General features: G+C 40.6%; 1 protein-coding gene across 1 annotated transcript; it reads right to left on the bottom strand.

Annotated features, from left to right (window-relative positions):
- Positions 1-3,627: 3,627 nt before the first annotated feature.
- On the bottom strand, positions 3,628-14,416 carry LOC105989527 (aldose reductase-related protein 2). The gene is made up of 10 exons (XM_013021611.1): positions 14,317-14,416; positions 12,043-12,210; positions 10,577-10,693; positions 9,529-9,606; positions 8,189-8,311; positions 7,873-7,979; positions 7,429-7,510; positions 6,875-6,958; positions 6,182-6,264; positions 3,628-3,677 (listed from the first exon to the last, which is right to left on the bottom strand). Exons 1-10 carry the CDS (start codon positions 14,380-14,382, stop codon positions 3,635-3,637), a joined length of 951 nt encoding a protein of 316 aa, XP_012877065.1. The 5' UTR covers positions 14,383-14,416; the 3' UTR covers positions 3,628-3,634.
- Positions 14,417-22,763: the final 8,347 nt, after the last annotated feature.

Raw genomic sequence — 22,763 nt, 5'->3', positions numbered from 1 at the left:
ATTAGTTGTTAGGCTTCAAAACACTAAGAAGAATTATGTGCTCTGGATAAACATTTTTGGACAAACAATCCACTTAATTCAATCATATGTATTCCAAAGTCTAGGGTAAGCCAGGCTTAATACATTTTCAAGTGGTAAAAAGAGTACAACCTTAGGCCTACCAGTACTTCCAATAGAACAGCTGATCGATAACACAGTTCTTGCAGACTGTCCATTCTTTACTTTTAAAGATTTATATATAAGATTCCTTCATTTTTCCAGGCTGCCCTTCAACTTCCTATGTAGCCCATGTGGGATTCAAACATTGGGTTCTCTGCTTTAACCTCCAAAGTTTCTGGGATTAGAGATGTATAGTGCAATTCTTTGCTCAACATTTTGGCATTTAATGATTCTCCAATAGATGTTGTGCTTTTGTAGTCCAATTGGGCAAGAAAGGGCAATACAGAAGCCTGCAGAAAGATCTTTGCTCTTCACCTCAGTCTCCTTTTTCACTGCAAAACCTGGAGCTACAGTGAAGAGTCCAAGAGGTTGATAATGTTCTGAAACAAGATATTAAGCCTATAAAGCTAAACTTAAATTTGCAAGAATTGTCTAATCATTGATAAGCATTTGGTTTTCTGCTTAATAGACAAGATAGTCCTATAGCTCTGCACCTATTCAACCCTACCCCAAGGATTGGAAGGATTGACTGAAAGCAAAGCTATGACATGTCTCATATTGGTACCAACAATATACATGTTCAGTGGCTGAACAAGCATAACCTCTACTGGAGGAAAGACTTGGATTACTTGGATTAAAATTAGAAATAAATGAAAGATGTTGCTTTGACTACTTGTAAAGAGGGGATGGGATGAATGACTTGAAGCTATTTGTAAAAGTAAAATCCAAGCCCAAACAAACAAATAAACTCATGAAACATTGGGAATACAAAGATCAGTATGCAGAGCAAAAGAAGAGCTTGAGCCCCATACAAATGGAAGCTAGAGATGTGGTTAGACATAAGCAGCGGGAGGAGTGGCAGGTGCTTTTAAGTTCATACCTATCCATGAGCATGGTATTCCTTCTGCTGCCAGATATTTTCTGCTCAATGACCCTGAAGGATTTCTACTTAAGAATTACTTTTTTGATGCCATCAAGCATCCAGGAACCCATTGCTCCTACCTACCTTCCTGATCCCCAATACTTCAAGTCAGCTTTCTTGAAGCTGACCTTCTGAGCAAGCATGTGTTTCAACATATTGACTCAACTCTAAATTCACAATATAAAACCTCAGTGCTTACCTGTAGGTACCTTCATGATCTTGAAGTTCATATTTTTGGAACATTCCTTATAGAGTAGTCTGAGCTTTTCCACTCCTTGAAAACTGTTCCCACATTTCCTTCATACATACATCCTCTCCTCTCTGGAGTGCTGGTGCCATCTGTCCTGCCCTATGAATCCCTTCTCTATTGTAGAAGACAGCCATATGTGGTACTTTTATACAATGGGATGGGAGGACACTAGAAATTTCACCCACTTTCAAGGGAAGAAATACAATTGACTATCCTGTATCTCATCTCTAAATCAACTTACTGTTCTGAAAGGTAAGTTGCAAATATATATATATTTTTTGGGGGGGTCCGGTCATGGGGCCTGTACTCTGGGCCTGGGCGCTGTCCCTCAGCTCTTCAGCTCAAGGCTAGCACTCTACCACTTGAGCCACAGTGCCACTACCGGCTTTTTTTCTTTTTGTTATGTGGTGCTGAGGAATCGAACCCAGGGCCTTGTGCATGCAAGGCAAGTACTCTACCACTGAGCCACCTTCCCAGCCCCATAAGTTGCAAATATTAACGAGGGAACTATTTCTTAAATCCTGAGAAATGTAACTGGTTTTTTTTTACAAATCTCAGCTACAATGCTTTCAAAATATTGATTATGTGATTTACAGACTAACATACTAATGTAGTCCTTTACATTTCAACTGGCTGTACTATATTCCAGTGCTTTGTGACTCGTTTAATCAGTCATTCTAATACTACTTTTAGAGCCAACAATCATTTAGAAATATGATGGAAATAATTTTATGGAAAGGAATATGGACTGAAAAAGAAGAACTATACGTGCAAAATTTGCTAGAATCTCTCTCCTGCACTATGGAGAGACAACTCACTGGCTAGCAGGCTTGTGCCTGGATGCTCCATTGTTACTATCAGTTGAGACACCAAATGGCTTGGGCTTCATTTTAATTTTTATTACACTCATTGTTGTGATGTGCTTTCAAAAACTTTCTATCTAATGAGATGATAATGTATAAGCAGCAGATATATCTATGTATACCGTGGTTAGTGGATATATTATAAGTATTGAATTTTCATGAATTATATTACAATAGACAAAGATCATTCCTGAGCAGACTTACAAAAATTCATTTTTTGAGGCAGGGTCTCTGTGTATATCTTAGGCTGGCCTTGAACTCACTACATAGCCCACATTCACCTGGAAGTCTTCCCTTAACACTCTGAATGCTGGGATTATGGTGTTCATACTACTTGTGGGTAAAAATTAATTTTTATTGAAGTTTTAGATTTATAATATTGTATCCTAGGTTTTGACTTAAGAGCACCTCCCAATCTGCTTGCCTATTTTTATGTTAGTATCAAACTGTTTTTGTTATGTTAGCTCTGTAGTAAAGTTTAAGGTCTGGAATTGTGATACTTCCAATATTTCTCTTTTTTTGCCTAAAATTACTTTTTAGTCTTTTGTGATTCCATGTGAATTTTTGGATTGTTTTATCTATCTTGGTGAAGAACAACTTGAACAATATTTTTATACGAGTTTGGAGCATGGGCTAGATTCTCATTATATTAATCTCTCTTCCTGTCTAGATAATGAGAACATTTCCTAAGAAGAAATGTTATAAACAAAAAGAAATGTCCCAAATTGATGTCAACAGCAAGTGTTTTATGTGAGTTTTTTTTTCAGATTCACCCTTATTTTCCCTTCACTCCCAAGAATGCTAAACTCTCTTTACATGAACACTAGGTTTCACAGGCTCTGCCATCATTAGTATTAATTCATTGGGGTGGTGGCATATTATAATAGACAAGGTGTGAAGGGGAAAGGAAAAGGCTAGAGATGGGTAGGAAGGAAGAGGCCAGGGAAGACTTGGAAGAGAGAGGACAACAAACCACCTTGAAACTTGGTTCAGTCTCTTGCTCCCTGGGTGGCCTTAAGCAAGTCCCTTGATGTATCCATTGCTTTGTTATCTCTTCTATAATTAGGAAAGGATAAATGTTGGATTGCATGAGATGTCCCATTTGAAAAGTACTTCCCACTGTGTTGGTTCATAAGGAAGTCTCAATACATGTTACTTAGTATTATTATAGTTTATTCTTTCAGCTTCTTATTCACACTGTTAGCAGTGCTAACTGATGTTTAACAAACATCTAGTCATTTCAAGTAAGTAAAAAAAAATCATTTGCTTCACTGACTCATACTTCTCATAATCATATTAGTGCCTGTCAAATAATTGACTGGTTTTCAACAAGGCCAGGCTCAGGATGACTTGAGATAAGTGTGGCCAGTTAGGAATTGGGAGGTGAGTTCTACTAGCCAAGAGGGAATCCAGGAGGCATTCTCATTGGGTCATTCAGCTTCAGTATTCGGCGTAGAAGGGATATTCCTCCATCTGAGTTGTTCTGTACCAATAAGCAAAGAATTCTGGCATTAGAAGAATACTTCTTCCTCTTGTGTATTCTATCATCTGTGTTCTTTCAGCCTCTTTCCCTCCACTACCAAGATTTTTAAGAGACCATGAGAAGGGTTCTCACACCTTGTCCTTCCTTCAAGTTGGCCGGAGAGCTATTTGAGTGATGGCTCTTAGGAAGCCTGGTACCAAGCTATGTGCCTTAAAAATATTATCTCAGAGCTGGGCACTAGTGGCTCATGCCTGTAATCCTAGCTATTCGGGAAGTTGAGATGGGAGAATCATGGTTTGAAGCCAGCCTGGGCAGGAAAGGCCATGAGACTTTTATCTAATAAGCTACTCACAAAAAGTCAGTACAGTACTGCTTTGAGCAAAAGAAGCTCAGGGACAGACCCTGAGTTCAAGTCCCAGGATCAGCTATATACAGCATATATATATATATATATATATATATATATATATATATATATATATATATAATCTCAGTTAATTTGCACCACCACATCATGAGCTGGAAAATAGCACTGGAATTGATAGCAAAGGACTTGGGATTCCTGGCACATCCATAGCTAGCACTGAGTGGCTGTCACTGAAATTATTTCTATTATCTCTACTTGGTAGAAAAAGACAGCGACTTGGTGAAGCTAGAAATTTACCTAAGAGCAAGTCATTTTTAAATAAGTGTTAGAACTAGGATTAGAAGCCAGATAGTCTTATTCCTGAGACCACCAGCCAACGCCTCCATCAATACATTTGGATTTTATCTTCCATATCTATCAGGCATAATGTACTCATTACCTTGCTCATTTAACTGAAACCCCACTGTACAGTATTTTCACAATAAAAAAACTTATTTAAAAAAGTCATGTCTCAAACCAAACACTCTTTCTTCCTTGAAATGTCAGCTCCATTCATTCGTTACTCAAGCAAAAACAAAAACTTACAGTAAACATCTATGCTTGCTAATTTGTAAGCAAACCCATTTGCCTCTTTTCCCAATATATTCTCAATCTGATCTTTCTCATCTCCTCCACTACCATGACCCAAGTCCAGGAACTGGCATCTCTCTCCCAGATTATGATCATTGTCTCCCCATAGTCTCTCAATAGAAATGTTTAGTGCGTGTTTTCTTAAAGTATAATATCATGCCACGCCTTTGCTCAAAGTCTTTTGACTTTGAATGAGCTTCTCAGCTCATTCAGAGCTAAAATATCTCTCCTATTTTTTTTTGTCAGTTGTGGGGCTTTAACTCTGGGCCTGGGCACTGTCCCTGAGCTCTTCAGTTCAAGGCTAGTGCTCTGCCACTTGAGCCACAGCACCACTTCCAGCTTTTTCTGTTTATGTGGTATTGAGCAATCAAACACAGAGCCTCATGCATACAAGGCAAGCACTCTACCACTGAGCCACCTTCCCAGCACCCTTCTCCCATTTTCCATACTCCATATGTTCTCAGAGTTCTCAGAGTTCTACATCCTCATTTCCTCCTGCCCTTCCCCTCATTCATTCTGGACCAGCTTCTCTGGACTCTTTACTCAGATGCCCTAAGCATCCAACTTTAGAATCTTTGCACCTGCTGCTTTCACTACCAAGAATATTCTTCCTCCAAATATCCTCATTGAACACATAGATGTTATCTTTCCCTTCCCTCAGGTTTCACTTCATCTGTCACCTTACCAGTAAAACCACCACTATCCCACCCCATATAATCTATTACCAGGACCAAACACTTTCTATCTCTCTATTATTCTGTTATGACACATATACTTTGAGTTCTGTCTCTATGCTCTCTCTGGAATGGAAGCCTGCTGAAGCAAGGACTTATGCAATGTGATACCTTGATCACATATAACAGGTCTGGCATCAGTATATTACCAGTGAATTATTGAGTGAATAAGTGAGTGACTACTTCAGCCTTTTACATAGTAATGACAATAATCATGTCTTAAAATTCTAGCTCTACATCAGGAGGCTCAGAAAATGAGATGGCATGGTGGTTTATGTCTATAATCACAGCTGTTTGAGAGAAATCAATATAATTGTGGTTCTAGGATAGCCTATGAAAAAGGTTAGGGAGACCCCATTTCAACAAAACAAGCCTGGAGCAGTGGTGCATGCTTGGAGTCCCAGCTACACTGTAGGTTGAAGGATAATCATCTTAGGCTGGCCCCTGGCAAAAATGTGAGACCCTATCCAAAAAAAAATAACTAAAGTATAAAAGGTCTGAGGATGTGGCTCAAGTATTAAAGGACCTGTCTAGTAAATGCCATCCCTGCGTTTAAGTCCCTGGCTACCAACAAAAAGTTCAGAGGCTATGCAGCAACCAGGACTATGTCTTTCTTCTTAATGATTTTTAGGGATGCCGCATTTAAAATGGCAAAAGTGCTGGAAAATACTGTTGGAAGTCAAAAGTCATTCTAGCTACCTACAGTACTTTGAGATAGTGCTCTGCCTATTTAGAAAACTTCCTGGACTTTTTTGCTACCCCACACCACTTACTCAGGTAGGTCAAAGGCCCTCCAATTTCTGTTGAAGCTGAGGATGGTGGTCATCTCCTCATCACTCAACGTGAAGTCAAAGACCTAGAAAGGAGAAAATGCCAAAGCCTCCGTGTCAAAGAAAGTCCCAGTGAGATACGAGGCCTCCAGCCACTCAGGCAGGGAGGGAGTAAACATTCACAGCATGCACAGGACGCACTAGTATCTCCCATTATTTGTGCTGGATGCAACTCGTTTTCTACATTCGTTTCTACACAACCACTATGGTATCATTCCAAAAGTGGGAGTCTAAGCTTGTAGGCAAGAAACTTCAGCATGGGTGAGGTCTATGTTTCCTATGGGACACAGGTTCTTCTGGAAGGACAATCTTCAAGTCTAGTGCATAGCTCCTAGGCTGCTAGAAGGCAGGGATATCATGAAGACCAGTTTTTCTTTGCCTGTGGCCTGTGACTCAACCACTTAATGGCAGCTTAGGGTTTTCTCAGTGGTATGAGGAATAGCTGTGACCATCCTTGACCTGGCTACCCCAGCCAATCGTAGGCCCATGGGTGACTCACCTCTGCTGGAGCCAGCTTCCTGCCCTGAGACTTGACAAGGTAGTAGGAGAAGGAAAGACGCTGGAAAGAAGGCCATTGAGAGGGTTTCCCCGCTCATACTCCATGAAGCCCTCCAAGATTGCAAGCTTGAATCTTACCTGAAAGTTCTCAATGATGCGTGCTGGTGTTACAGACTTGGGGATCACTACCACATTCCTTTGGATATGGAAGCGAATCAGAACCTGTGCAGGAGGAAAGCACAGCATGTTTCCACTTGTCTTGTAGTAAAGAGAAAAGACATGATCTTCGTGCCCACTGTGGCTTTGGCTATAACAGCTAATATTGACTGAGCATTAAATGGGGACATTTGCTAGTCCTTGTCTTCTTTAATTCTAACAGCAACCCTTTGATTCCCCTTGTTTAGGAAATTGAGGAGAGGCTTGGGGTCAGCTGGCTGGGATGTGGTACAGATTCAAAAGCAATACTGCGGGGGGGGGGCTCAGCTAGAGGGCAGGCATGAAGCCAATGGTCAGAGGCAAGCTTTGTTTCTTTCCTGGGTCCCAAAAGACTTGCACAGAGCATTTTATTCCACCCCAAGGAATTAAAACTGATCATTCTATGAATGAAATACAAAACTGAAAAATTTGATTGAAGGCAAAACTGATCCCAGCTGCCTTCCAATCCTCCCAGCGATCCCTCTTCCATACTGTACCTGGGCTGGGGTTTTACTGTGCTTTGCAGCAATCTCCTTTATCTTGGGATCCTCCAGTAGTGAAGGCTCTTCTGGCTTGGCCCTAGAAGCAAAAGGAATATTCGTGGCCACTACACGCAGCTGAGATCACCGTGATGGCTATTTCAAGGCTGAACACCTCGACTTTTTCCATCTGCTAGGCAGGCAGGAGGACCTGAAGGTTCTATGTCTATTCCATGGGCCATGCAAGGGCTAGGGAGCCTCAGCAGTTTGATTTGGTCCTAGAAAGAAGTACTGGAATATCCTCTGAGGGTTAGGCATGCTGCTATTCTTTTTTTACATTTTAATCATTGTAATATTCCATTTGGATATTCTATTTTTGTCTCTGGTTGTACCAACTTAACCAATTATAAAATAGTATTTTTAAGAGAGTTAAAATAAAGATCCACTACTCACAAAACTCACCAAGGTCTCTCTGGAGATCCCAGGGGGCTGTAAGCTGTGATACTGATGCCCTTGGAGAGGCAGTACTGGATCAGTTTGTCTTGGGTGAGGTATGGGTGACACTCAACCTGCAAGAGTGAGTGATCGCTTTCACTAGGCAAAGATGACCTGGTGTTTGAGCAGCGTATAGGAAGTTCTATTGCCCCCCGCCCCAAAGGACACAAAGCAAAGGCCAGACACAGAGGTCTGATTCCCAACTCCTTAACTAACCTTAGCCACTACTGCTCAGCTGAGTCTCAGTACATAGCATTAGTACTTGCTTCCGTTTAAAATTTACCTGATTCATCACTGGTTTATATTTCAGTCCAGGCTTGTTCAGGACCCGCTCAATCTGGAAGTGATTGAAGTTGGAAACACCAAGGGCTTTCACCAGCCCCTCATCTACCAGCTCTTCCATGACCTGTCGTAGAAAGGAAAACTTATTATGCAGTCTTAGTGACTGTAAGAGTCCTGGCTGAATCAGTCTTCTCTGAAGTAGGAGAGATAGATCAGTGATTCGGGGTAGCAAGGTTAGCTGAAGCATTTAAAGGAGATTTCCATCAAGAACATCAAGGACTGGCTCTGGCCCTGCTGCTCTCCCCAACACAAATAGAAGTAGGAATAGAAAGTGAAGATTTGATGTGCTTGCTGATCTCACTTTCCAGGTTAGCCAGGAAAAGGGTGGAGACACACCCTTGTCTGGAGATACTCCCTTCACTGTCTCCCACCAACCCTAGTTTGGTTTGCAGTTGGGGAAAGGTCATGCAGACAGATTGTTTATAAAAGCATACAATGAGCTTCCTGCCTCTGAGATTCCTATACTCCAATTTCAGTGCTAAGGGAGCAATCATCTGACAGTGGTAGAGAGAGTTGAGGAGGACAATAGGAAGAATTCACATGTATCCTCGGGGAGACTTCAGAAGTTCAGTTAAACTTGGTATCAAAGGCTGATAGAGGATCAAGAGGAGAATTGTGAACACGTTCAGGAGGAAAGTGGGATCAAAGGCTCAAGAGGCATAGACAAGCATGATGTATTCTGGGGTCAGTTTATCCAGTGGTTTCAACCTTTTAGAGGTAACTTGGAGCTCTCTGAAAGCTTTAAAGCTCTTGCCCAGGTTCTGCTCTATGAGATTCCCCCTGATTTGCTCTGGGATACAACACTGAGATTCAAACTCTTCTGGTGATTTTAATGCACAAAGAAGGGATGTGCTGAGGTTGCAATAGAATAACTTTAACAAATGAGTTGAACAAATAATGAGATCAAAACTCCCCAAATCTCCTGAGTGGGTAATGACATTGCCTAAGTGTGTCTGTGTTCTGGGCCAAGTTTGATTTGGGTGTGTCACCCTTCTTAACTTCTTTATACTTTTTTCCTCCTCTCCTCTTTTCCAAGACAGTCCATGAAATTGCCATTGAATTAGTCATAGCTCCACTGTGTTGGGATTGAAAATGTATATAGTATGAAAATGTGTATAGTATGAGATACCTGAATACCAAAGGTATTCAGGAAAGAGATTGAAGATCAGAGAAACACGTTCATCACATGGCCTTTTTAATTCCATATTGGAGGTACCATGGTGACTGAGAATAACTCCCCCCTCTCCTCCCCCAAAACACTTGGTAGAAACTGGAACCTACCTCCCAGGCCTCGAGGAATGTTGCCTTACTGGTGAGGATATTGCCTTTATCATCTCTGGGAAGGAATTCGGACCCAGCCTGTGAAATGCAGAACAAAAATATTATGGGGATCTGTGTGGAGATACTTGGTTCGGTGGACCAGCCTGCAAAACCTTGACTCGTGATAACCAATCTACACCACTCGGATAAAAACACTTCAAGGCAGTGCAATCCGTGCATCCATCTATGGTATTCTACACATCCCTAAGTTCAGAAATGCTGGATTAAATTTAAAAATCCATTGTTATTATTCTCTTTTCTTCTTCATGCATTTTTATTATTATTATAAAGGTGATGTACAGAGGGGTTGCATATCTTTTTGAACATTGTCACCCCTTCTCTTGCTCTCCCCCAATTGTTATTATTTTTATAGAAGCCATCATTATCACCATAGAAAATGACCTCCCAGAGCCAGACTCCACATAAACTTGAAACTTTGTGTCAAGGATATCAGAAAAGGAATGTGGTTTCCTTGGGAAGATATTGGCCATATGCCATCCTTACAACCTCTATCTAGAAGGCAGACTTAGAGATGGAATGCCATCCTCACCTAACTGCTCACAAGAGACAAGGCAATAATTTATGTTCCTCTCACTTCTGAGGACCAGAATCTCAGGCATTGAGCACTGTTTCTTCAATGGGTGCCTTTAAGATGCCACTCCCCTAGTGTGCTTTGTTTGACAGGATGGTAGAACCCTGAAATGTGTTTTGCAAGGCTATCCCAAGAATTCTCCCCAAATGGGACTCCTTTAATGGAATCAAAAGTAATATAGAGCTGCAGCTTGTTGGGTTGCCATCCATCAGTTTCTCTCAGAACGTCATGGAAAGTTAAACATGTGCCTTGTTAAGTTAAAGCACAGTCTTGACCTCCTCACCCAGGCCAGTGCCTTCCTATTCTGCACAAGAACTCCTACATCTGCCACCTCACACCCCCACTTCCCACACAGCTACTGTATTCTGGCATCTGTCTGCACAGAAGCCAGAGATCAGAGCAGAAAGGAGCTCAAACCTTCAGCCCTTGTGGAAAGTGAATAAGATAGAGGTCCAAATAGTCTAGCTTCAGATCCGTGAGTGTCTTCTGAAAGGCTTCCTTCACCAGGCTCCTCTCAAAGAAGGTAGACCACAGCTGTAAATGAACAATGAGGCATAAGGATGGAGGACAGAAAGGGCCACATCACACTCACTCTCTTTACTTTGTGATTTGCAGCCTGATCTAAATCAACAATAGACCACCTCTAACAAATCGTTAACATAAGACCCCAGATCAATAAGCCAGTGACATTTCCTAAGTGTTGATGAGAATTTGTTTGTTAATGCTCTTAACATTCTTTATTTTACTTAGATCATTTATTATATTTGGACAAATATTTAAATATGTAACTATCTATGTATCTATCTATCTATATATGTATCTATCTATATATGTATCTATGTATGTATGTATGTATGTATGTATGTATCTATCTATCTATCTATCTATCTATCTATCTCTTTCCCTTTCCTTGGTTATCAGATCTTTGAGGGTAGGAATCATGTCGAGCTTTTAAATTTTAAACTTTTTTTGCAATAGCTTTGGAAATAAAACCAGGGGGTCATGCTTGCTAGGAAAGTACTCTAGCTCTTGAACCATTCTCCTAGCCCAAATGTCAAGTATTCTTGCATCATTGATAAGTTACAAGGAATTTATCCAAATGTGCCTATGACACACAGTAGGTCTCTTGGTCTCGCCAAGAGAACTAATTGTGTTTTTTTAAGTAAGTTGTATATAAAACAATGATTTTCAACCCATCACACTGAAGACTTTCAACTCTTTTTTTTTTGGTCAGTTGTGAGGCTTGAACTCTGGGTCTGGGCTGCCCCTAAGCTCTTCAGCTCAAGACTAGCGCTCTATCACTTGAGCCACAGCAACACTTCTGGCTTTTTCTGCTTATGTGGTGCTGAGGAATCAAACCCAGGGCCTCATGTATACAAGGCAAGCACTCTACTACTGAGCCACCTTCCCAGCCCCTCTTTCAATTCTTTTAAATAAAATTTTTGACAACCTTTCACTGAACTTAAAGTCAAAAAAAAAGGAAATTCATATATAACAATAAAAAGCTGCCACCATTTTTCAAGTTTTTTCTAGCTGAGCTCCTCAGGGCCATTGAGACCACAGAGCCAGCCACCAGATCCCTTCATACTGCACCTTTAATCTCTCAATGCCACTGAACAGATGGGTCCCTCTGACAGGAAACAGAATGCACAGAGTGCCAGAATGCTCAATGGAACCATCCCCACCTGGAACAACTAAGTCCACATGTCAATACTGATTGGAGTATGAATGCTTGCATCCATGGATGCAGTCCAGGCAGAAATGAAGAGTTCTAGGAGACTCTGGACTTACAAAAAGACTTGATAGAGTTCTTGGTGCTGACCACATCCAGATACTTCCACCTGCCTTGAAGTCAAATCCTCCTAGCAAATGGGCCCGTGTACCTTGCTAACAATGAAGAGGTCCTCCCTCTTCACCACCTTCTCTTGGATCTTCTCTTGGATGGCTTCTCCCACCTCGTTCTCATTCTTATAGACATAGGCACAGTCGATGTGGCGATATCCTGCATCAATGGCCACCTTCACGGCTTCTTTGACTTTGCCTGGAGGAGACTGAAAAACAGTAGCAAACAGGATCTGATCCTCTGATCCTAAGAATTCCTCCAACAGACTAAACTCTACCCAGGTTCTGAAAACCAAGGCCTGGCTGAAATCACATTTCCTGAGGAACAGGAAAAAGAAAAGATTAAGACCCTGTGTTCTATCCTAGCCAAAATAACTCATCCGTTTTCCTGAGGGCATCTAGCTGACTGAGGGTGACAGATGGCTCTACTACAATGTGCCCCTGGCCTTCCTTAAAACTATACTCTCTTATTGTCTAGAGGAACTTTTAGATTCCAGGTGGTTATAAAGATCTGCAAATTGGGACTGGGAAGGTGGCTTAGTGGTAGAGTGCTTGCCTTGCATGCATGAGGCCCTGGGTTTGACTCCTCAGCACCACATAAGCAGAAAAGGCTGGAAGTGGCGCTGTGACTCAATTGTAGAGCACTATCCTTGAGCTAAACAGCTGAGGGACAGCACCCAGACCCAGAATTCAGGCCCCATGACTGACAAAAAAATCTGCAAATTGATGATTGCACAATAAAGCCAATCTAGAAAATTGTGAACCTGAGCAGATCCTATCTCTGTAATCCTTTATGGTAGAATAGGCCCCAGGCCAAATCATCCTTGTGTTGATTACCTGAGAGTGTGACTGGGAAGTGTTTAGCACATGCAGTAAAGTTCAGATGATGAAATCTATTATGTAATTATTGTTTCAGAAAAAGAAGAAATAGAAAATATTAAAACAATGGACTTGCTTTTTGACCATGAAGGAAAACCAAACAAAGCAAAACAAAAGTAGAGAAAGAGCATTGGAAATAAGACATTCTTATGTAAGCTACCCAAGCCAAACAATGGAAACGGGAATGATGACCTGAAAAACATACCTCTCACAACATCTTCAGTCTTGTCTACCACTATATAACAAGTACATGAATCAGAGCTGTACAATTTCAACAGCAGCGGGAGAAGAAATTGCTACTAGGGCCTCAGAAACATCCTGGGTTGCATAATATTTTAACATTGTATCATCCCCATGTCTTGAAGAGAATTTTCTTTATAATCTTTACATCTGCTTTAAAATTCTGAAAATTAATTTCTGGAAAATTTTACTAGAGATCCAGAAGTGATTCTTGGTCATCTCCAGCTAAGATTAAAATTCTGACTTGATGCTAATCTTGATGTCCATGCAAGAAAGGCTAAAACTGAATCAAACTGACATTTTTCTACTCACCCAGCTCAAGCAAAAATGTCTGGTGAGAATGGCTCAGTGCTGAAACCAACAGGGATCATACATTCTGACCTGAGAGGCGATGGGAAAGCGAGCACCGAAGGAGAGAGCCAGAAGAAGAAAACCCAACAGACATGAACCATAGAGGCAGAAGAGAGAGATGGAAGGATCCAAAGACAGCTCACCCGTATGAACTAGAATGAAGCTGCCATTAAAATAGATGGAGAAAGGAGAAGATCAAGGAACAGTGTCAAACTTATCCCCAAGAGAGGCTCAGGAATCTGCTTCACAGGGCACTGGAATGTGTCTTAGGACATTTTGCCAAATGACAACAGAATCAGGGCAGGACCAGAGTTCCTGGTGCCCAGCCGAGTTTCTCTGTGGTCCCCATGCTGTTCAGAAAGCACATGGGCCTCTCGATCCAAGTGTAGAAGCTGTTCATCCAGCTGACAAGGCACACGATGCTGCTGGTCAAAGACCCACACACAGCCTGAGCAGCTAGGCGTGCTAGGGCTGTCAGTGCTCAGTGGCCTCTCTCTCTCTGTCACCCAGCCTGCAAGAAAACCCACTAAAATAACCCTGTAAAACAAAGTCCTGTTAATTATCCTCAAATTGGAAACATATTCAAGAAGAAGCCTGGTTAATAAGTAATTCCCCTGGAAACAGTTACAATTTAATGTTCAACACTTGCTGCCAACTAGAAAGTTGATAGTGAAGCTCTTAACTATGCTGGATAAAGGCAACGTGAGAGCTTTGAATCACAAGCAGCCATAAGATAGAAAACAGCTAAGGTCCACCCTGTAGAGCTAAATGTCAGTTCTCCAAACCTCTGCCATGAATGTTCAAATGGCCCCAAGGGAAGCCCGTGTCCCAAGATTTGCATTTACCTGCCAGGTGCCCAGGCCCACAATGGGCATCTTAGCTTTGGTACTGAGCTCCACGAAATTGGCCATGGTTGGTGTAGAAATGGTTCTGAGCAAGCAGTTGGAGGGATGCTTGCTGGCCAAAGGTCTGTCCTCTTAAAGGAGGTGGCCCCTGCTGCAAGGGAGGAGTGGACACCTGGAAGCAGCTCCAGAACAGGAAATACCTTCCCCTCCCTCCCCCTCTCTCTTCCACTCTCCCTCCCCCATCTCCCTCTCTTTCTCCCTCTCCTCCTCTCTGTCTCTCTCCCTTCTCTCTCTCTCCCCCTCTCCCTGTCCTTCTCTCCCCCTCTCTCTTCCTCTCTCTGTCTCTCTATCTCTCCTCTCTCCCTCTCTCCTCTCCCTCTCTCCTTTCTCCCTCTCTCTCTCCCTCCCTCTCTCTCTCCCTCTATCTCTCCCTCTCTGTCTCTCCTCTCTCCCTCTCCCCCTCTTTCTCATTGTCTCTCTCTCCCTCTCTCTCCCTTTCTTTTTGTTTAAGATTAATGCTCTACCATCAGCTTCACTTCTGTCTTTTTGATGGTTAGTTGGAGATAAGAGTCTCTTGAACTTTCCTGCCTGGGTTGGATTCAAACTGTGATCCTTACCTATCAGCCCTGTGAGTAACTAGGTTTATAGGCATGAGCCACTGATGCCTGGCTATTTTTGAGTCAATATTTAACATAACCATCTAGTACAGTTTCTCTGGTCCACAATATATGAATTGCTTTGTGAGCAATGCTTAGAGGTCTGTGAGCCTGAATAAAACACAGTGAAAGAGTCTCCAAAATGAGTGGCCAGTGCAGTGACGAGATGCGTGCTGAGGTCAGTCTTGTGCGTAGTTATGAATTCTGACTCGCTGAAAAGGTTCCAAGGGCAAAAGGAGGAGTTTTGCCTAAATTGATTTTTTGCAACAATAATCATTCGCTGTAAGGGTAAGAGAGTTGAGGGGCTTCAGTCTGAAATTAAGCAGAGTTGTTGGGAAAATGTCCCTGTAGATTATCTTGTCTTATCTGTAGCTTTTTTTGAGATTAAAAAGGATATTTCTTCAGTATTCTTACTTATATATATTTTTGGTGTGAGATTAAAAAGAATACTTCTTCAGTATTCTTCCTTATATATTTTTTGGTGTAAGATCTTGCAAGACTGTACTTCAAGTCATGCATTATGATCATCTCGTTGTTTTTAACTTCTACAAGCCTCACCCAGCAGAAATTACCTGTTCGCCGCTGGATAGGATCTCTTTATGGTCACATTCTTCATTTATACAAGATTGATTTTTTATTCGTTTTTTTTTTTTTTTTTGGTTGGTGGTGGGGCTTGAACTCTGGGCTTGGGCGCTGTCCCTCAGCTCTTCAGCTCAAGGCGAGCGCTCTACCACTTGAGCTACAGCGCCACTTCCGGTTTTCTGGTGGTTTATTGGAGATAGGAGTCTCATGGTCTCTCTTGCCCGGGCTGGCTTTGAACCTCGATCCTCATATCTCAGCCTCCTGAGCAGCTAGGATTACAGGCGTGAGCCACCAGCGTCCGGCTTGATTTTTTATTCTTATAGTGAACTAAAATTGAAATTACTTTGTCTACTTAAAGAAAAAATTGATTACAAAATTCTATATAATTACCCTATAATCCCACCATTCAAGAAAGCAAATCAGAAGGATCATGTGTTCAAGTCCAGCGGGGCTATGTAGTGTGACCCTCCCTTTAGAAGACTCCCACCCAAATGCGAAAGATTTGCCATGAAAAAGATTGGAAATACAAATCCTATAAATCACTTTTATTTCCGCTACTCAACACACTGTTGCTGTCATTTTGTTCCTATTTCTCTTTAAACAATCCCAGAAAGCAAATTTTTTAAATATTTATAAAAACTTTCCACAGTGCTCTGATACCAACAATTTCGTGAAAGAAAATGATTCTCTTCTGTGATCACTCATTCTGCCATTTCCTCTCTCCTTAGACAATTAGTTTCTAATTGGTGGCTATTAAGATCAGTGATGGGAAAGGGAAGTGAGGGAGAAAACAGAAGGGGTGACATTGGTCACGATGCATCATACGCATAACCTGGCTTGTGGAATTGTAACTTCCTTGTACTAATAATACATCGTTTAAAGATCAGTGAGAGTTTGAGTATATCAGTATAACTAGAGCACCAGACACATTTTAGCTAAGTTTTCTGGATAGGATCTCCAGAATTGGAATTATGTGGTCAAAGAATATATTATGTGAGATGTGAATTCAAATTAATGTTTTCCTCAAGGTGAAAATTTTTCCACTGCCATTTATAGAATAATGTATTCTCTATTGCTTATTAATCTTTTAACTAAGATTAATTATAAAGAATAACACATTTCCCCCCCACATTTAACAATGTCTTAATAATTATTTATGAAAGTGTTTGCACTTTTATGTTTTAGTATCATAAAAGCAATATGTGGCTCCTTGTAAAAAAACAGAAAGAAAAAGAAAAAGTATAGAATAAAAGAATAGTGTGCAAGAAAATAAAATCACCCACATTCTCAGTTTAGAAATAGTTGTTAATATCATGGAGGTATAGCTAGGACATCTGGTTGATATGAGAAACCCAAGAATCAAAGAACTGCATTCTACTTCCTAGAGAGAGCCTAGGAAAAACTCATTCTACCTAGATCAGAAGCCCCAGACCTCAAGAAAAATGACAAAAACTAGGAGATGTCCAAGTGTGTGGTCAAGAGTAGCCCATAGTTCAGGGAGAGAAATCCAACTGTCCATGTGTACCAAAGAAGCTGACTGAAAAAAGAGTCAGAAGCCCACAAATATCTCATAATCGGGATGGGAAAAGTTGTAAGGATCATGTATGCACACTTCTTGGATGCTCAGGCAAGATGGATCTGAGATCAGCACTCTCTGGCCAGGGATTGGGTCATGATATGAAGATCTTGGCTGCCTGAACACACAGTGGAGCAGATCTAAGTTACAAGTCAGAGGGAACCATAGGTTACCGCAAAATCTATTCCCACAACTGTAGCATTTTACAGGTCTCCCCAGAAACTCCACTGACATCCAAAGAGAAGGAAGCCTAAATATGAGTATTTAAATCAGCAGAAGCCAACATGAAATAAAAGGGAAGGGAGGGTCAGCCATGGGAATGGATTGAAGATGCTCCTGCAGACTGTCTGACCTTGGCTGACTAGAACATCTTGATTGTAAAGACATGGAATATTGCCAATCTACCGCCAAGGTTGTCTTGGGCACTCTAGGTGGATATCTATCCACCTCTGTATCTGGACTGTCTTTGTGACTTCTAGATCAAAATTCTTGGAATGTGTCACTATACTTGCTCACCTCTAGCTTTTTGCCCTGAAGCTGAGGATGTAATGCATGACACCTGAAATCTACAGAAGAATCTCCCTGCTTTGCTGTTGCCCATCCACATGATGCTCCCCCACAGTAATTGGTAAATGTATTGGCTTAAGACTTTCTTTTGTTCCATGTCTATGGAAGCCCATATAGCCTCTTCCATGCTGAAATGTGACATTCAGGTTAACTTGTGTTCCCAGTCCATGGTCACTCAGAATAAGCTACTTCCTTATTTCCTTGAAAGCATAGTTACTTTACATCAAGAGCCAGGGATGAAACAGAAAAATTTTCAAGTACATCATCTGTTGAAGCAGTTTTTCTATATGACCTCAACTTCATTGTAACTAGCCCATCTTTCTACACGTCAATAATTATTAAATTTAATTTCATTTATTTAAAAATCAGTTTTATATTAATGATAAACTTTGAGGTTTCCTAGTTCAGAACTGATGTCAGTGGAAGGAGAAGCCAAGAATAAATGTACCCTGGCAAAAACCAATAGAAAATCCTTAGTTAGATGAAGAGAAGGGCTCATTTTTGGTTCAATATATTCTCTTTTTTTCCAGGGCTAATTCACTTATTAGTAATTCCTTTGCCTTCCTAACTATTTCACATGTCAAACTTTTTCTTATTTTCCCTTTTTCTTATTATCCTTACGTGGTTGCGTAAATGGGTTTAAATTCAACAAGTCAGCATGTGAGTGCAGGCATCTTGATCAATGTCACCCTTTTATCTTTCTCCCCATCTCTCCCTATCCCAGCCATCACCTCAATTTATCTAGTTCCATTTTCACATATCCATGTTCAATATTATAACTTAAATCATCCATCCTTCCTCTCTCCATTCATCTATCCTCCTCCCCTCCATCTCTCCACGGTGCGTGAAAGGTGATTTGTTCCTGTCATACCTTAGAAAATTGGGAAACATAACAGGGAAGAGTCCATGACTGCCTATCTGAGATACTGTTTCTAGTGCTTTCTGAAGTCTTACAAGAGATTTCTTCTATTCTTGTTCTTCATGTTACTAATTTTGAAGTCTCAGAGCATAGACTTCTGTAACAAAGTTTATCTTTACTATAGTTAAGCCTGTAAAAATTCAGACATGAAGCTTTCCACAGTTCACTTGCCCCCCAGCATTAGCCCCTCCACCAGTGAGCTAAATTTAATTCTTACCTTGGGAATTAATTCCCCTTTTTGCCTTCAAAAGCTTTCCCTGCCCCCACTCCCTTGACTGCTTGCTTCCCTTCACAGTTTTCTGCGAAGAGCATTGGTGTTTCCATTGCAGTGTGTTCTCATTCCCAAATAAATAACCATCTTTAAGGAATCTCTGATTGCTACTTTGATAACTGTGCATTTCCTCATCCTGTCCTGTGCTGTGTGGATTATCTCATGAGCTGGTGCCATTGTTATCCTCATTGCATATACATAAAGAAGGGACATGTAGTGATGTTACAAAAATTGCTCAAAGTAAATGTTAGTTGTGGCTCCAGATCCACTTTTCCTCTGCTTGCTCGCCTCCTTAGGCACTGTGCCCACTCATTTGTGTCCACAGGTTGATGGTCATCAGGCTATAAGGTAGGGATGATTGGCAACCCAACTTTCTAGAAGTAAAAGCTCAGACATTGGGCTATGGTTACATGCAGATCAGTTTATAATGCAGACCTATTATATTCTAGAGCCTCTGTGACTATTATATTATTTTTTCATTACTACCCAACACTAGTATATCACTTGTTTGGCACTCTTGTAGACCCCAAAAAGGAAAGAAACTAAAGTATCAGGCTGGAGGTGGTCCTGGTGACTCTTGTAGATTCTGATCCCAGTTAAAAAAAAAAAAAAGAGCTGATATTGCCTATACATGGTGACACTTCCTCAAAGTGTCAGTGGGATCAGTGGAAGAAGCAGTGATGCCCGGGAAATGGCTAGCAGTTTGTGTCCATGAACATGTGAGGGATATTCTCTGGTGTATTAATTATCTATTGCTGTATAACAAATTGCCCCAAATCTAAGCGGCCTAAAGTGACATTTATTTTCTTCCAGTCTTGGTGGCTAGGGTAGATACTACTGGCTTAATGATGGAAGAAGGGGACCAAAAGCCAAGGAATGCAGACAGGTGGCCTTCAGAATCTGGAAATACAAGGAAATAGACCATTCCCTACAGCCTCCAGGAAAGAATGCAGCGCTGATTAGCTTGGTTTTGTTAGTCAGATGTTAGTCAGATCTTTGTCAGATGTTAGTCAGATTTTTGAGGCAGTTGAATTAAAAATCTTATTGGTTATTGTCTCTATGGAAGACAAGCACCCTTAAAGGATATTTATATTATTAATTATAGATGTATAATATTTATTAATCAGTTATCAAATATAGCAGATCAAGTACATATACCAAATTCAAGCATGGTAGAACATACCTGTAAGTCAGGTACTTGGGATGCTGAGGCAGAAATATAAGTTTGATGCCAGCCTGATCTACTGAGATGGTTTCAGGACAGCCTGTGTACAGTTTACCTTACTGGTACTAAAACTTCATTGAGATTCTTTGGGTTTTAGTTCAGGCTGAAATTGAATCTTTTTTCTGGTATGAGGACTGACTCTCAATCATGATATAGCTCTGAATAACTTTGGAAATTTTTTGTCAAATGAACACGGATGGTATTTACCTTTTAGATTCAAAAATGAAAGATGAAAGAATGTGATATTTGGGATTTTCTTCAAAAGATGAGATGGAAGAGTGTAAAATAAAAAGTACAGACAAAGTAATATATATTATTTATTAACTGGTTATCTCCAGTTTTGCACATGGCTTAAAATTTGTGTGATAAGGAAAATGTCTATTATTGTCGGTAGTAAAGTGGGATCAACTTACAGATAGATTTCTCTAAAAAGATGCTAGTAATTAAAATAAAGAACTGTAATAGTGAAGTATTGAAAGTAGTAGCAAGTTGTCTAGGCAGCTGGAGTCCGGGGTACTACTGCAGCTTTGGCTCTGGACCTAATGAGTCACACCAAAGTTAAATCAGAGGATCAGCAAGAGTGAGTCACCATATGGAGTGAGCCCCAAGTTCACAGAGGTAGAGAGTCCACAGGATGAAGAAAGGAATTCCTCCAGCTGGCTATATGTGGCTTAGAAGAGGTGGTTATGAAGCCAATACTTGAATCCCATATTTCATTGGGAACATATGAGGAAATAGATTCACTCTCAATAACCTTCATAAACTTAGAAGGGGGTGGGGAAAGAAGTAGGCTTTGGAGAGTATAGAACATGCCTAAGATCAACCAACATTCAAGTCAGTCCAACTAGCATTTTAAGGGAAATGCTGGCTAATTAAAAATTTTAAATAGCACTGAAGCATGGACCTTAATAAAAAGACTATAAGTGGAGAATGCGAATAGCTGTTATGACTAGCAGGCCTTGAATTCTTTGACCTTCAACTTGAAAGTCCTTCCTTGGTCTTTCCCACATACCTACAACCATAACCTTTCTTTTGATATATTCTCAATTAATGCAGCTCCACTCTCAAGATCTCCAACCTCAAAATCATTTTAGGCCAAAATCATTTTACTATTCTGGTTTTCTCATACTAATACATTTTTCTATACCCTCATGGTGAACTGCAGATCATTTATTTACATGCTTACATCTAAATTTTCCAGCTCTGTCTTTATTTTACCTCCTTCCTAGCCTAGACACCATGGATACCGAGTAACCATGTACCACTAGGTGGCAGCAGAGTCCGGCAAGGAAATTATTTTTAATAGTATCAAGTTTGTAGAGGCAAGTCAATAATGGAAAAGATTTTTTAAAAACTGTGCATGGTGGAATAAACCTGTATGTTATAGAGATAATGGCATGTCCGTGTTTATTGCAGCACTGTTCATAATCACCGTGCTATGGAAACAGCTTAAATGCCCTACAGCTGATGAATGAATCAAGAGAAAGTTTTGGTATATATACACAATGGAGTAGTATTGATCTACAGAGAACAATGAAATTAGGTCATGTGCAGGGAAATGGATAGATTATCCACTTATAATTTATAATGGATAGATTATCCATTTATCCATAGGTAATGGAGATTACCATGTTGATGAAATAAACCAGGTTCAAAATACAAAGGCCATGTGTTTTCCCTCACAGGCAGAGTCTAGTCCTAAGACTTAGATACATATACATGAAGAAAACATAATTAATTGTGACTCTGAAACTGCTTAGGGGATGTAGACACCCAGAAGCGGAGTGTAAAAGAATGATAGATAGCAGAAGGAAATCCACTGAAAGCTGTTGAATAATAAGGGAAAAGGAAGATACGGAAAGAGAGAGCAATAGAGGGAATCACTGTGATTAAAGTATAATATATTCATGTGTAACATACTACAATAAAGCCCCTTTGTACACAATTGATATGCATTAAAAACGAATGACCAGGAATGTATAATGGGCTCTGAAGGGAGTGAAAAGGAGGACAGAGGAGCATTCATATTGTTGACATATTTTATATGTGCATATGAAAACAAAACAATTAAACCTATGGAAATCGTTTCAAGAATGGGAAGTAGGAAGAAGGATAATGATAGAAGGGTTGGATTTTTATCACAGGACATTGTATGCATTTATAGAAATGTCACCTTAAATCCCTTTCTACCAAGGGAGCCACTTTCTGGGTCTGTGTAATGTGGGAGAGAGAGCAGTGTAAGCTGAAGAGAGAGCTCTTTGGGGGAGAAGTGCAAATAGGAATACTTTAGAAAGAGTGAGGTATGTGATTTCATTAATCCACTAACTTATTCTCTTCCTCCCTCCCTCCCTCCCTTCCCCCCTTTTTCTCTCTTTCTCTTTCTTTTCCTTTCTCCTTCTTTTTCTTTCTATGCCAGTACTGAGGCTTGAAATCAGGGTGTGTGTGCTGTTCCTTAGCTTTTTTGCATAAGGCTACACTCTACCATTTGAGCCAGAGCTCTACTTTTGGCTTTTTGGTGGTAAATTGGAGATAAGAGTTTCACAGATTTTCCTGCTGGGTTAGCTTTGAAGCCTGATCCTCAGATCTCAGTCTCCTGAGTAACTCAGATTACAAGCATGGAATGTGATTTATTCTAAAGGTTAATGGGGGGA

Source organism: Dipodomys ordii, unplaced genomic scaffold, assembly GCF_000151885.1.
Source record: "Dipodomys ordii isolate 6190 unplaced genomic scaffold, Dord_2.0 Scaffold56, whole genome shotgun sequence".
Lineage (NCBI taxonomy): Eukaryota > Metazoa > Chordata > Mammalia > Rodentia > Heteromyidae > Dipodomys > Dipodomys ordii.
Note: the sequence above shows the minus strand (reverse complement) of the source record. Positions and strands in the feature narration are given on the sequence as shown.